Source organism: Manacus candei, unplaced genomic scaffold (genome assembly GCF_025592945.1).
Source record: "Manacus candei isolate 608988 ecotype Guabito, Panama unplaced genomic scaffold, ASM2559294v1 h1tg000049l, whole genome shotgun sequence".
Classification (NCBI taxonomy): Eukaryota; Metazoa; Chordata; class Aves; order Passeriformes; family Pipridae; genus Manacus; species Manacus candei.
This window is the reverse complement of record NW_026138097.1, coordinates 16,594,835-16,610,841: the sequence shown is the minus strand read 5'-3', so window position 1 is coordinate 16,610,841 and position 16,007 is coordinate 16,594,835. Positions and strand designations below refer to the sequence as shown.

General features: G+C 38.6%; 1 protein-coding gene across 1 annotated transcript in view; it reads left to right on the top strand.

Annotated features, from left to right (window-relative positions):
- The window catches only part of CDYL (chromodomain Y like), a 108,836-nt gene that overhangs the window by 85,684 nt on the left and 7,145 nt on the right, over positions 1-16,007 (top strand). The window contains exons 3-5 of the mRNA XM_051799076.1: positions 11,049-11,305; positions 11,902-12,074; positions 15,083-15,293. Of these exons, the coding sequence (XP_051655036.1) occupies positions 11,049-11,305; positions 11,902-12,074; positions 15,083-15,293 (641 nt within the window). The remainder of the gene's footprint in view (positions 1-11,048; positions 11,306-11,901; positions 12,075-15,082; positions 15,294-16,007) is intronic.

Here is a 16,007-nt window from a genome sequence, read left to right as displayed (position 1 = left end):
TGTGAGGCTTCAGTGCTGGACTTTGGAATTGCAGCAATGGGAGCTGTAACAATTTGCAAGCCCAAAATTCAAATGGAGATGATTTTTTTTTCTTTTCCCCTGCTTTCTCAAATTACTAGGTTGTTGACCCAAGTCCTTCCATGCCCTTGCAATGATATTTTTTAAAATCTACAAATTTACTCTTGAGCTGTGAACACACCAGTATGACTTCTGTGAAAAGATGTGCTCATACCTCCGTCTCCAAATAGTCAAATAAACCTTGCTTTCCTATTGCCAGCTATACAAACTATAAAATTCTCCCTGAGGCCACTGCACACTTTGATTTAAAGTATCAGACATGATACACTTTGTTCTTGGGTTTTGTGTAGCAACAGGTGTCATGATACCTAAATAAACCTCCCTTGGTTTTGGCGTGGTTGACAGTAGTTGCTAAGTCCTGCTCTCTGAGACAGATCTTAATTGGTTTGTCTTTCTTGAAACTTTGCCTTAAACCACACTGGCTTTTCTGTTGCTTGGTTTTTTTCTCTGTCACATCTGTAACTTTCTAATTTCTTGATTTTTTTCTTCAAAATTTCAGCCTCCTAGTATTAGTATTAATAATAATTTAGAGGCTGAGGTTTAATATTAATATATAAAATTTATATTAATGTATAATATATTGGTGCTGCTGAAACTTAAATATCATAGTGCTTATTCTGTTGCCTCGTTAGCTGTCTCTTCTGTCTAGCAATAGTATCATCATTGGTACTTTCATCTAGATACATATAATTTCTCTAAAGAAAAAAAATCCAGTACTTCATAAAAGCAGATTTTTACGGGAGAAAATAACCTTTGGGTATTGGGACCACCTGTAACCAATAATCCTGGATTCTATACTGACTTGCTTTGTAGCCTGAGGGAATCCACTTTGGCAGCTTTGCACCATATTCTCTGTATGGCAGCATGTGTTAACTACTTAATTAGTGGTTTGTGGACTTATCAGTTTAGGGTGTTTGTGTGTAGATTTTTTTTTTGATAGTTTGTTCATAAATATGACAACAGTCGATGAGGTAGAAAGCCTAAGGTCTTAAATAGAAGCTTACTGCTTTCCTCAGCAATATGAAGAGCACCCACCCAAACAGTACCCATGCATGTGTGATCCAGCCTGCTGTGTAACGACAGCCTCCAGTCCTCCCAGCTGCTGGCTGAGAAGCTGTTCACTGCTTTCAGCTGTGCTTGTTTCCTTGGAATTTACCCTGGCCATGTTTCTTTTTATATATTTGCTTATTTACTTCTACATTCTTTATTGCAAAATTTGTTGAAAACATGTTCTTATGATGGCCATTTTCCCAGGACCCAAAACCATCGTTGTAGAATGGTTTGGGTTGGAAGGGATCTTAAAGATCATCTAGTTCCTGCCATGGGCAGGGACACCTTCCACTAGACCAGGTTGCTCAAAGCCCCATCCAGCTTGGCCTAGAACACTTCCAGGGACAGGGCATCTCCAGTTTCTCTGGGCAACCTGTTCCAGTGCCTCACCACTCTCACAGCAAAGAATTTCCTTCTAGTATCTAATCTAAACCTCTCCTCTTTCAGTTTAAAGCCATTCCCCCTTGTCCTATTACTACGTCCCCTTGTCAAAAGTCTCTCTTTGACTTTCTTGTAAGACCCCTTTAGGTACTGAAAGGCTGCTCTAAGGTCTCCCTGGAGCCTTCTCTTCTCCAGGCTGAACAGCCCCAACTCTCTCAGCCTGTCTTCATAGGACAGGTGCTCCAGATCTCTGATCATCTTTGTGGCCTCCTCTGGACCTGCTGCAGTAGACCTGTGTTCTTGTTATGCTGGGGGCTGTGCTTAAGATCTTTGCTGCCTCTGCAAATCCCACACATGGAGAACTATACCATTTGTACTGGGATCAAGCTGTAGGGAAAGATGACGTGAAAACAAATGCCTCCCATGTCTTTTAGTACTTGCTTGCAGTGATACAGCACAAAGCCTAATTGAGAGAGGATATCATATGTTTTTTCCTCATACAAAGCATCTGATCCAAGTCTTTTGGTAGTTGACTGTAGGACTTCGAGGTTTTTTTTAGTTTTGTTGCTTCGGTTTGGAGGGGGTGGTTGTTGTTTTGTTTGTTTATTTGGGGTTTTTATTATTATTTAATATAGGAAGAATAAAGAATTCTAGATATGCACCATGAGTTCACCAACTGAGGCAAGTCCTCACGTATGTGCTGATCCTGGCTAGAATTGCCAAAAACCACACAGGAGAGATCAGATTCATCTTGAAAGCACAGGTTATATTTACTCCTTTCCATCATACCTCATTTCAGCTGTTGCCAGTAGATCGTATTTGGAATTTATTCCTCTCCAACAGTACAAAAGGACAAATTTGGCAAGGTGATACACTGTTCTGAATTACTTTTTAGTTCAGGGCATCTAACTAACTATCCAGCTACCTGTTGCATGGGATACCCAAAGATACCTTTCTTCATCCTTCTTTTAATGTGGGCTTATTTTCCCAGAATATTGGGAAAACGGTCGGAGAGATTGCCTCTAGAACAATTTGTGAATGCCTCTTTAAATGTGGTGTAAATATCAGTTGTGTTTTGCCTAAAAACAAGGTCTTCTGGAAATCTTTTTGTCTCAAATCTTTAACTCTTCAGTGGAGACTACTTTCTGTTGATTATCTCTGAATCAAAAGTGAGAACCTACTTGGCACATGCATTTTTTAATATGCCATCCATCAGAGGATCCTAAAGCTGTGTTTACACTTTCCCAAGACTTCTGATTTTCTTTTCACCCTATTTTCTCCATTGGTGTCAATGTCCAGCTCGTGGTTTTTGCTCCACAACCATTCAGGCAGCAGCAATGTTTAAGGAGCTAGCAGCCCCCTTACTTAAGTGCAGAGCTTAGGACTAAACACCCAGCACTGCAATGTTTAGTTGTTCACTTTTTGGGAACCTCTTTGAAAAGCCAGAGACTTCTTTGTTCTTCCCCTTCCCACCCCACCCAGTTATTTCTGCCAAGGCTAGTAATTTCTGATAAGAGGGTGCTGCTATAGAACAGCTTGCCTGTGTTAGTAGCAGCCAGCAACATTATGTGTTGCAGGTTACTCAAGAATAAAGTATAACTGGTCATGGTAAGGCACACAGCTGTGCACCCCTGTGTACTGGAAGATGGCTTCAGGTTCATTTGCCACCTCTAAATGAACTTTTGGTGAATATCCCACAGGAGGTTGAGGCATCTTCTATGAATAGCAGACATTAGACAGTGGCTGGAAAGACGTGTGCCTTCTTGAGGTAGATATGTAAAAATAGTCGCTTCTTCCCAGCAGGGATGAACTTCAGATACTTGGAGCACCCTGATCTTGGGGTTCCCTGAAAAGCTTGGCACATGCACCTCAGTGTTCCGAACCTCTGAAAGTCTCAAGCCTTCTTTGTCTACTACTTTTCTGCATCAAAATGCCAAATGTGGGGGGCAAGGGGAAGTTGTGAATGGAGTTCTTGCAAACTCTGGTATTAAAAACCTCATCTATGTGATAAGAATGAACCTGCCAATAAGTATTCCCATGTGTTTTCAAAATGAAGGTAAATGAAAGAGTTCTGCCAGTATAGTGCTATACCTATCTATGTAAATCTCATTCATAATTTAGCTAAGATATTTTAAAATGTTTTGATGTCCTTACAAGCATTAGATCATGTGTACTATGATATGTATATGCTTATGTCTATAGAGGAAATTACCTGTGATGTCTTCTGGCAGTATCTGCTCTAGACTAGCCTTGCATTAGGGCACTGATATTGCACAGAAAGCCATTTTTCCCATCACCCTGGGGATTGGATTAAATTGCAGTGAGGTGCTTTTAATATAGAATGTGTTCACCTCAGGAGTTAGTGTGAAATAGCTGGGTTTAAACCTTAGCCTATTTTGAAATAGCTTTCCTCTGTAGATGAGCCCCAAGAGATGTCCTTGCTTAACTCTCAAATTTGAGAGCATTTTGAATGAATGCTGCGGTATCATAACCTGCAGCTCTAAAAATATCAAGATAGAAGAGTTTTCCCTTATGAAATGTTCCCAGTATTAAAAGGCCACAAAAAGGAGTCTGTAGCCTGGGGAAGGTTTTTCTTGTTTGTCCTTATTTGTGTTAGAAGAGGGACATTTTTTTTCCGCCATAAGACTGGAAAGTTTACTTAATACCTTATGCATAAAAATGCACAGCTCCTTTTCAAAGATAGTAAAACTTAATCAGACTCCTTGAAAGATATGTTGCCAACTTATATATTAAAGTTATCCTTTTTGTTTTTATGGGCATGGTCTTAACAAAGCATTAGACCTAACATTTGTTATTCCCATCTTTTAAAATATGTAAGCTTTCTTTTATTTCCACTTATATGATATAAAATAGTCAGACTAAGGTAAACCTAATTAACTCAAGGGTGGAGAAATACCATTTTCTCTTGTATTGGTTGCCCACTTTCAGTAATAGAATTTTGTGTTCTGATCAGTTGCATTTTTGATTGGCATTGAGTTTATCTTCGCATGAATGCTTATGCTCTGAGAAGGAAAGGCATTCAAAAGCAAAAATAATTAAATAGCCTATAACCTACTAAAATCCAATACAACCAGTAATGCTGCCCTTTTCCTAACAATATTAAAATAACACATAAATATATTTGATGTTCTGAGTAATCAAAGAAACAGAGAAACCTATCTACAAAAGAGGGGGGAAGGCTGCTGTGGACCATATTACTCTAAATATGACATGGCAGTCAAGATTAAAAGCCAGTGTAAGATGAAAAAACTTGAAAAATTGAGTAGAGAAACATTACCAAGGTACAGATGTATGTTTGTCTTCTCATGGTAGTTTAGTCCACAACAACGTCCTGTAAGAAATGTAGGTTTAATAGGAGCAATGTTTCAAAGTGACATTTACGATTAACACCCATACAAAATATATGGAAGAGTAGGAATGAAAGGGCGTGAGAAGAGGGCGGTTTAGGAATTGAAGGTAGACATTGACAATCAAGCCTGCCAGCCACTGCACGAGTGCTTCCTTCTGAGTTGTTATGTATTGCTGGTGCTCCACCAAGTTCTACCATCATAATTTGCCAGTTAATCTGTGCTTAAAACCTACATTCTTTGTGTATTGAAATGTGACATATTTGCAAAAACAACTGAATGTGGCTGAACAACATCTTATGGTTCCGTGTAACTATGTCTTTGAAATGGAATCAAGGAATTGTTAACTTTGTAGAAAGGATAAGGTTACAGAACACACACACTCCCTCCCTCCCCCTCAACAGTAAGAGTTTTGAGGAGGGTTCAACACCAGCAGCAGGGTATCACAGTGACCAGCAACCCATAATCTGAAGAATTTTCATCCTTTCCGAATGCCCTTTCAGAAACACAGAGCGAATCATCATTTTAGGTGAAACGTACAATAAATTGAGACATTTTTTTCTTACAAATATTTATAGTGATGTTTCAAAGGAAGGTGGAACTTTTGTTTGATTCCAAAATGTAAATGCTATTAATATATATACTCAGACAAAAAATGGACACATACATAGCAGGTTTAGAACCCCCATTTTTAGTTTCTATAATCTGTGCCAATACACTAGAATTCTGAGATATTTTCTGTGTAATTGCTGAAGCAGAGGTGGAAAAATTACTGGAAACTGTTATATATTGTGTTTGCATTTGCATTTTCCCATCACTGTCTGGGATCTGTGTCTTGTGTGAAATATTTGATGTAGTGCAGAGGTAAGACTGGAAAAGCTTAGCAGTGTTTACAGTTAGAGCTTGCTAGTACATATGAACATGAAGCAAAACACCCCTGTGTGTAGGCAAAACAATGAAACGTGAGGTAACCTGCACTGGACAACTGATGTGAAGTCTTGCGGATTATCTATACAGGGAACAGTAAAGCAGTGAAAGTAGAGAAAGGATTTAAAAAAATGCAACTTACTTCTAGCACTGGTTTTTAATTTATTTTTTTTTTGTTGAAAATTCAATTTTTTTTTCCAATCAGTGTTCCAGATCATATTGTTCCCTGTCTGGTACTTGAGTTGTACTCAGGTATCACTGAAGTGTTATTTTTGCAGTTAACACTTTAAGACATTGTTGCTGCTTATTCAAGTGGGATGCTTATTAACCCCTTCATCGCTTAGTGTACGAGAGGATGTGGTTGATGAATTAAGGTATAGAGAAGGCACGTGAGTCCTTGAAGCTCCTTTTAATCACTGAAGCCTTATCTGAAAATACTGAGTGATTTTGTGATTTAAAATGAGGGATGACTTTCAGTGCAGATGAATGCCAAGCAGTGAGGAGGGGACAAAACAGACTTATAGGCAAAACCTGTGCCTATAACAAAACATAAATCAGTGACTAGTTCCTGACTTCATGTTGCTGCTCAGGTAAAGGGCATTTGGTTTGTTTTGGGTAGTTTTCTGCAAACATCTGTTCGGTCCTAGTTTAAAAAAAAAAATCCCTGTTTTGAATATCATGTGCCATTTTACACACTGTTACAAGATTTAGTAGAAGAGGAAGAGGCATGGAGAGGAATGGCTGGCTTCTGGAAGAAGAAAGGGAAAATAAGATGGGGGCTAATAAATGTGTGATGAAAAGGATGAAGAAAGTCAAGACGTATGTTGTAGAACTTGCTGCCAAAAGGTACTTTGGAAGACAAACCCGTAGTGGTTTCAAAAGTAAATTGGACAATCACATGGGGGAGAAGAGTTTAATTACATGAGATTTGTTGCAGCCTATGATTCTGGGCATGCAAATTTTAGTAATTGCTACATTTCTGGTGGCTGGACTTAAAATACTTGGACAGTATCATTCATACCTCCCAAGTTCATATGCTTGTTCCTTAGGCATCTATGCCTTTCAGAAACGGCACACTCTGTCACTTAAACCTTTGAATAAAGAGCACCAGTACTAGCACCTGTGTACCCAAAAAGAAGCATGCAAAAGAAGCTTGACTGATTTTAGACCATCTCTTTGGATGTGTCCCCAGTATTGTTGCAGGGAGGAGAGTGTTTGCATTCAAGGTTTGCTGTGTAAGCGAAACTGAACTTCCTAAGAATTTAGGAGACAATAATAATGAGGCACAAATATCTTAGTGGAGCTTGGGATTGTAACTTTGGATAGTTGTGAAGTCCTGTGTTACTTGCTTTGTTTTTAACTCTGACATCTGACATCATGCATTTTAATTGTTATCCCGCTCGCATTTTAAAGAGGTTTCTTTTTTTCTGTCTTCTGCCAGTGGAATGCAGATGATGATGCCCTTTTCTAACATTGGTATTTTGTACCTATCTTCCTTTGGACAAGAGCAATTCCTTTCTTATCGCTTATTCATAGCTTTTTTTCCCCCTCCATGGGCAGCTGCATGAAATTGGTGACTGTTACCAGGTTTTGATTAGCAGCTGCAAAACAAAGTAGTCCTCTTAATTTCATTTAGTATCTGTATGGTGAAGCTTTGGCTTTGTGCAGCAGTAGTATGTCTTCACCTCTGAGATCACGTTACATTAGCAGTTTGCAGGTGGAACATATAACTATAACCTGTTTGTTTACCTCTTAAACAAACACAGTTCTGCATTAGTTGACAATATCCAGGGTAAACTGTCTTTTTTCCAAGCCCTTATTTATTTTTGGATGCTCAGTTTGAAAAGAGCGGGCTGTGTTGTTTTGTTTGTCTTTTACATGTATTAAAATGCAGAACTGCTTTTGGTTTGTTATGAAATCCTGTTTTGAAACATTAAAAAGTAGTTGTAATTAACCTGAAGATAAGTAACCTCAGTGCAAAGTTTTCATGCGAGGAAATCTGTGGCAATACAGTTTATTCTCAATGGCACTTTCTTATTTTGTCCTCATTTGCTGCAACACATGTCCAAGATGTGCAGCAAAACAACCTTTGCCAGTGTATATATAGCATGAAGCACTGCTTTATGTCTCTGCATTGTCTCTTCAGCCCTGAGGATCAAATGCTAAAAGAAAGAGCCCTCTGTGCTGTCAGGTGTACTAGGTCCCAGACTTACAGGGATAATGACAAACGCTAACAAACCTATTTTAACTCCTTTGGTGCCGTTTTCTGATCTGTATTAGCTGGCTGAGTCTCCCTGCACAGAGGTGTGGTTTCTAAAGTTTACAGGTTTTTAATTCCAGCTTAAGGATCCTAAAAGTGTGTTTTCAGTATTGCTGCATATAGGAGTATTCTTCCACTGAACTGCAACTTGTGGTTTGAAACTACAAGTGTTGACAAGTATAGACAGCATTTATATAAAAACTCAGAAGGTCTCTTGTCAGTTCAATAAGCATGAAAAGAGGCCTGTAGTGTTTACATCTTGGTCTCTCTTGCCAGAAGTTTTGTCTCTCAAAGTATATAATCATTGCCTCTTACATCTCAAAAGTCATTTTCTGGTATTTGAGTATAGCTTTGGAAGTGTGAGTCCTGGGAAAATATAGGCTCAAAGCTCTTGCACGAGTTTACTGACTCTTGCTTTGGCTTAATCTAGTCTATTGTGCTCTCCCAATTCTCCATGATTTTCACTATGGCTAGGACAGAAGACAAAAAACTTTCATTGGGGTTTAAAAATCAGAGATGATTTCAGTTGTTTTAATTTGCATTTCCTATGGGGAAAAAAAGCCAATGAAGCCAGTGATGCCATTTCATCTTGTTTTCCTAGTGAAATATGGAACAACACTGGTGTTCCTGCAAATTCCCTTTCAAGGGAATTCTTCTAAAGGAATGTAATTGCCATAGTATGGTTTACAAGGGAAAGGTATTGAAAGCATCCCTCATCAACTTCATACTTGGTATGCATCAAATTTTTATTTATTCTGCTGAAATAAAAAAAAGGAATTTCATAAACCATGAAAAATTTGGGAATAAATGTGAAACTTTTTTGACAGTATAAAATATTAATTTTCTGTTTAATTTCTGCCTCTGAAACTGATCACACACTGACTCCAGTTTCTTACTCTTCACTTTAAACAACTAAAAAATCACGAGTTGTCTTTAACTTCTTCACAAAAAGTGATATGGTGAGAGAATTAAATCAGTTACAATGAGAAAGACCTTCAAAAGTAAAATAAAACCTTATTACTGTATAGCTCATTTAATAGGCAACTTGCCTAATTAATCATAACATTTATAATAAAATGTTTATTTTAAAATATTTTATGTAAAAATTTCATTTATAGCTGAAGGCAGTTTCTGAAATACAAATAGGAAAATGTATAATGTTCTAAATTTTGATTGTGTTAGTCTCTTATTGTCTCTCTTATACTTCATACGGGTCAAAGTAAGCAGCATTTGAATACAGTGAAAATATCAAGATATTCCAATTACTTGGGTGAGCCCGTTTAATGTCTTCATTGGACCCACAAGTGTTTGAAGTATGTTGCAATTAAAACCAAATATTGAAATCATAGCATTGCTTATTATTAGAACTCTAAAAATACAGCTTCTTCAGAAAGATAATGATGAGTTAAGCAAGATCAATCATCGGCATGGCTAGGCTTTGTGAATGAAGATTTGGGAAGGGCTCTACCCACATTTGTTACAAGCGCGTTGGTGGCTAAAAAGGCCAATACGAGATAGACACGTCCGGTTGCAAAAGGCACAGCAGAAAGACTCCTTAGGTGGTAAATTCTGCAAGACACGATTCTTTCTGCGTTACCTTTTCTCCTCGAGAGTGATCCTGTGTGCTTTCTCAAAGGCATCAGCAGCGTTATAGATGGTGTGTCTCCAGGCCTCCCGATTGGAGGCCAGAGTAGACCAGTTATGATGATCAATATGGCCAAGGCTGAGATGTTGTTTCAGGGACTCCTTGTATCTTTTCTTCGGGGCTCCTCTCATGCGGCAGCCAGTGGCAAGTTCACCATAAAGCAGGATCTTAGGGAGGTGGTGGTCCTTCATCCTGGAGACGTGTAACAAGATCCATCAATGACATTTAATTAACAACTTACTTATACATGGTTTAACTCTACTTTTTAGTAAAGACTTCATATGCATGATGTTCTGAAGTGCCTGTTAGTAAGATAAGAGCTGTGGATTTCCGGTAGATTTTAGTCTCAGACATCAGCTTTCAGAAAAAGTCTTTCTAAACTTTCCTGTCTTGACCTGTAACACACTTTCCCACATTTTTAACTCTCCTGTCCCCTCCCTCTATGTATACTCCATTACTTCGGTATGACAAATTCTATGGAGATTTTACATGGAGGCCTAAACTTACAGATGACTTATAGATCTAATGTGTTCTCTTTTTTTCTCTTGTGAATGGTAATCATTTGGTATTATGTTTCTAATGCGGAGTGCATGAAAACCTGTCCCTTCTGTGACATGAGGAATGGTCTGTTTACTTGCATGCCTTCAAATTCTGTCTGTGTAAGTGACTGGGAACAAGACCATAAAGACTTAATGCTCTATTTGCCGATTCTAATAACAAAAATTGTTTAACATGGGAAAGATCTTATTGTCTATGAATCCATTAAAATATCCTTCACCACATGGTCTTGCTTCCCTCTCAGAGAGCTATAGTCTGTATTTCTTCATTTCCATTTTTCTTTAAAGACTATTGTGCTTTAAATTATCTTGTCAGTGAAGTTCTTTATTTGGTTTATTGTGTCTTTTTCTTCTGTATATTAACTTCTGACATTTGCAAAAAAAAAGACTTGTGCTTTCTTTTCACAATGTTGATGCCGTTAAATGACTTTAAAATGTTGGACAGGGAGAAAGCAGAGTGTTAACTGACTGAAGTGCATTGGTATTAGGAAGATTAAATACACCTTTCTCTCCTTCTAAAAATAAGTATATGATGATTGGTCTGTTTGGCTTGTTTTAAATGTATTTTCTCAAAACCGTAAAATTACTTTCTTGAATCCCTTTCTCACTTTAATTTTGCTCTGTGCACAGTGTCTATTTCAGTAACTTCCAGGGGACTGGGTTTTATATTTACTGTGTATTCTTAATATGACTTAGCATTTTCTTAGCATTTTCATGCTAATAGGGATTTTGAGACTGGTGGACTAATAAAATGCAATTGTTCTTGTTTAAACTGTTTCCAGGTACATCCACCTTTATGGAAGCATTAGCAGCAAATGGTACAACCAACATACAGACATCTGTAACAGGAGTGACAGCCAGCAAACGAAGGTTTATTGATGACAGGAGAGATCAACCTTTTGATAAAAGGCTACGTTTCAGCGTGAGACAAACGGAGAGTGCGTACCGGTACAGAGACATTGTTGTCAGGAAACAAGATGGATTCACACATATTTTGCTATCAACAAAATCATCTGAAAATAATTCATTAAATCCAGAGGTCAGAACAATTCTGATTTTGGGAGGGGAAGGGTGCTGGGGGAATTCGAAGTCCTTGCCTCATTTATGCCTTTTATTCAGGCACAAACATACAAAAAATAAGATACAGGTTCTTGCAAGATGTTACAGTTACAATTGACTTTATGCATAATTCACTTGAGTTTAAAAACTGTTATCTGACAGTGTAGAGGTACTGTCTTTTATAAGACACGCAGTGATTTACGAAGTGCAACTTGAAAAAGCTTTAGCCTCAATTAAGGTTATTTTTTTTTTCTGTACTGGTTGCATGTGCCATCTGCTGTCCAAATTACAGAAATGCCGAATGAGTGCTTCAGTTGCAGATAACATCTAACAGATCTTTCCTTAATGATTTAATTATCTTAGTCTAATTACATTTTTAAAATGTAAAGCTTCTAATACTTTAACTTTCTTTTTTTTTGGATAATGAAGAAAGTTAATTTTTCTAATATGATGGTTGAGTGGACCCTAAGGAAAAATTAAAGATGTCGAAGATCTCACAGGGGGAGGAAGGGAAGAGCAACATGCTACTTTTTAATGATGGATTAAAATAATTCTTATGAAATTTTTATCTTTCAGGTAATGAAGGAAGTCCAAAGTGCACTGAACACAGCAGCTGCAGATGACAGTAAACTTGTGCTGTTCAGTGCAGTTGGTAGCATTTTCTGCTGTGGTCTTGATTTTATTTATTTTATACGACGTTTAACAGATGATAGAAAAAAGGAAAGCACTAAGATGGCAGAAGCTATTAGGTATGTAAGATTATCTTTAGTCATCTGATGGGTATCCTTCATCATGTAACCTGGCTTGTTTTATCTTTTTCGTTTTAAAAGCCTCTAATTCAAAAAGATCACAGACATTCCCCTGTTATGAGATATGGTGTGCAGCACTTCTTTATACTTTCTGTCCCTTTCTCTTTGGGTTATCATTTCACACATCACTATTTTTACTTTTAAAATTGAACTATGAAAACTGGGAGTATGGTAATAGTCCTCCAGTTAAAACCAATTTTAAAATACTTAAATAACCTTAGGGTTTCAGGAAAACAAATTTAATACACAAAAATACAAGATGTGCATTGAATGAGTAACTTGATGTAGTATGTTGAGAGCAGTAAAGTGATGGATATTTTAGAGGAGCAGATTAACACTAGTGAACATCATCTCAACGCTAGGTACCAAACCTAACATTTAAACAAAATGAGCTGAATTACTACTAAGTAGAAGAAAATATATGGAAAAGAAGTATGTGTCTCAGAGACATGTTTTCACAGAACAAACAAGTAGCTTATCTTTTGAACACTGGTCTTGAGATTCTGGTGTCTTGTATGCTTTCAGAGTATCTGTATTCTTTCAGAGCCCTGTCTTGTGTTGTTATTATCGATATTCAAGAAAAGGCTATGTGGCATGTAAAGTCTGTGTCATTGGAGGCACAGTTGGTTCATAAAGATGATTGTAGTTATTTTTGTTAAAGGAAATTTTTCAGTCTTTCCGTGTATAAGTTGGTTATGCAGTAACTTCAGATGTGGCCAGAGGCTCTTAACACTGAATGTCTATCGCTGGTTTAATTTGGGCCCTTCCAGAAACCTGATCTTTCACCTATTATTCTTTGTTAATAAAATGGTCAAAGGTAACTTAAAAGACCTACAAATACACCTCCCCTTTCAAATATAATAATGGTATTTTTCATTTGTGTGCTAGAGATGATACTCTCTGGAATATTCAGACAGGATGAACATTTTCTTAAGTCTCTGGATGGGATGTTTACATGATGACTTCTGTAAGATGGTTCCAGAAATTTTTTTTGCTTTTAGCTAGTTTAGTTCACTTGAATGAGTTAAGAAGCAACATGATAACCTTTAGTGATGAATGTAATACAGTAAAATTGTCCTGTTTCACAGAAATACAAAAGTATGTAATGTAGATAAAGAGCAAACTTTAAAATAACCCCTAGATGTATACGTACACATATGCTTACTTTTTCCTGACAAGCTCTTGAAGGCGTTACTGTTTGAGAACATCCACACTTTGTGGGTACTGGAATGAATTGGCATTTTTTTGTTGACAATGAGGATGAGAATATGCATTTGTAACTTAATAACATAGTACCCAGAGCATTATGACCAACCAAGAGAAGGTAGACAAGGAGGGAAAGTTTACAGGTGTGTGATCTGTGATAATAGAGCTCTACTGTTCATGGTTGGCTTATAATTTTAAAAGGCAGATTTATTTATTAAGAAAAGTTGTGTCCCAGTAGTCCAGAAATGCTCCTTAAGGAAAATCATTAATGCTTTGCCCATCTTCATTTATACCTTATTACCTTCACTTAAAATACATGTAGTTACCTTATACCAATGCCATATATAAATACAGTGAAAACAGCTAGGGTTGTAGCCACAGTTTCGGTGCCCAGAGGTGAGGTACGGCTACAGCCTTATCTGAGAATGCTGGGAGGCATGTGAATATACCTCAAGTGACAGGTCAGCTGATGCTTCTGGGAGGGGTGTTAAATCTGAACCTACCAAACTACTGTGCTTTGTTGAGCTGGGAGCAATGCTAGGCTTTTACAGAAGCAAGATGGTTGAGGTTGGAAGGATCATCTTGTTCAACCTGCCTCAGCTCAAGCAAGGTCGCCTAATGCAGGTTTCCTGGGACCGTGTTTAGGCTGGGGTTTTTTAATGTATCCAAAGATGGAGAGTCCAGGACTTTGTTGGCTGCCTGTTCGGTCACCCTCAGAGTAAAAAAGTGTTTCCTACTGTTCAGGGGGACCTTGTGTTTCAGTTTGTGCTCACTGGGCACCACTGAAAGGAGCCTAGCTCTGTCCTCTTTGCATCACCCTTCAGGTATTTATACATGATGACAATCCCCTGGGTCCTGAGCCTTCTCTTCTCCAGGCTGAACAGTCACAGCTTTCTCAGTCCCTGGGTCATCTTGGTGGCCCTTTACTAGACCATCTTGAGTCTCTCTTTCACTAGAGAGCCCATAACTGGCTCTGGACACCAGGGCTGAGCAGAGGGGCAGGATAACCTCCCTCAGCCTCCTGACAATGTTCCTCCTAGAGCAACACAGGATACTATTGACCTTCTTTGCCAAAAAGGCACACTGCTGGCTCAAATTCAACTTAGTGTCCACCAGGAATCTTAGCTCATTTTCTGCCGCGCTGCTTTCCAGCTATTTGGCTTCCAGCATATATTGGTGCCTGGGGTTGTTCCTCTCGAGGCACAGGACTTTGTACTTCCCTTTGTTGAACTTCATGAAGTTCTCCAGCCTGTCAAGGTCCCTCTGGATGGCAGCACAACTCTCTGTTGTATCATGAGCAAACTTGTGGAGGGTACGCTCTGCCTCATCATCCAGATCATAAGTGAAGCTGTTGAACAGTGCTGGACCCATCACCGACCGCCTGGGGTGCAACACTAATTACTGGCCTCCAACTAGGCTTCATGCCACTGGTCACCGCCCTCTGGGCCAGCCATTCAGACATTTTTCAGTCCACCTCACTGTCTGCTCATCCAGCTCATACATCAACAGCTTGACTATGAAACTCTTACGGGAGACAGTGCTAAAAGCCTCACTGATGTCTCTGTAGACAATATCCACTGCTCTTCCCTCATCCACCAAATAACCACCTCATTGTGGAAGGTTGTCAGGTTGGTTTTGAAAGTGATATTACTGTGGAGATTAATTATTACGGAGTTTTCAAGGGCTGGTGTATTTTACTCTCTCGATATATGTAGTGAGTGCATGTTTCTGTTTCTCTTCAGGAATTTTGTGAATACTTTTATTCAGTTTAAGAAGCCTATCATTGTAGCAGTAAATGGCCCAGCCATTGGACTTGGAGCATCTATATTGCCTCTGTGTGACGTGGTTTGGGCTAACGAGAAGGCTTGGTTTCAGACACCATACACTACTTTTGGACAAAGTCCAGATGGATGTTCATCCCTTACATTCCCTCGGATAATGGGCCTGGCTTCTGTAAGTAGCTTGCAGGGTAGGGGCCGACAGCTTCACAGTTCAGTTGTGATAATTTATCCAGCGTGATTTCAAGACTTTTTGCCTTTGCTGTGTTGTCTTTTTCTTAGTTTTTTTTCTTTCTCTCATGAAAACCTTTCATGAGAAACCACTCTTTATAGCTTCTCTGCTCCATGCTCTTACAAGCTAGTCTTCACCTGCATGCACGGAACAGAAAGAAGGTGTGGGACTAAATCCCACATCATGGGCACCTTTAACCCTGATGGTGTGGGAAGGGTTATGTCCTGTATCCCAAGACACACCTTCCCTGCCTATGCCTCTGAAGATCAGCCAGCAGTGTCTTGCGTTGAGCACAGCATCAGATGTAGCAGAGAACGGGCTGCTCTGCCCTCGGTGTCACTACATGGCAGAGCACTGTGTCACCACCCAGCAGCAGTCTTACGCTAGTATGCAAAATAAGTATTTCAGCTTCCATGCACCCGTAACAAAAAAGCTATTTAAAAACCTCTTACCTACATTATTTTCATGTTCCTTAGTGTTTTTCATGCTGTGTTCTTTGAAAACTTAGACCCACGTCACATTCCAGTTTGACCAGTATGAAACAAGTGCTCGTAGCTACACCTCTTTTTCCAAATTTGCTGCTTATTGTAAAAACCAGTTTTTTCCCTGTAGGTATTTATTGATTTAAAAATATAGATTTCAATATACTAAAACACC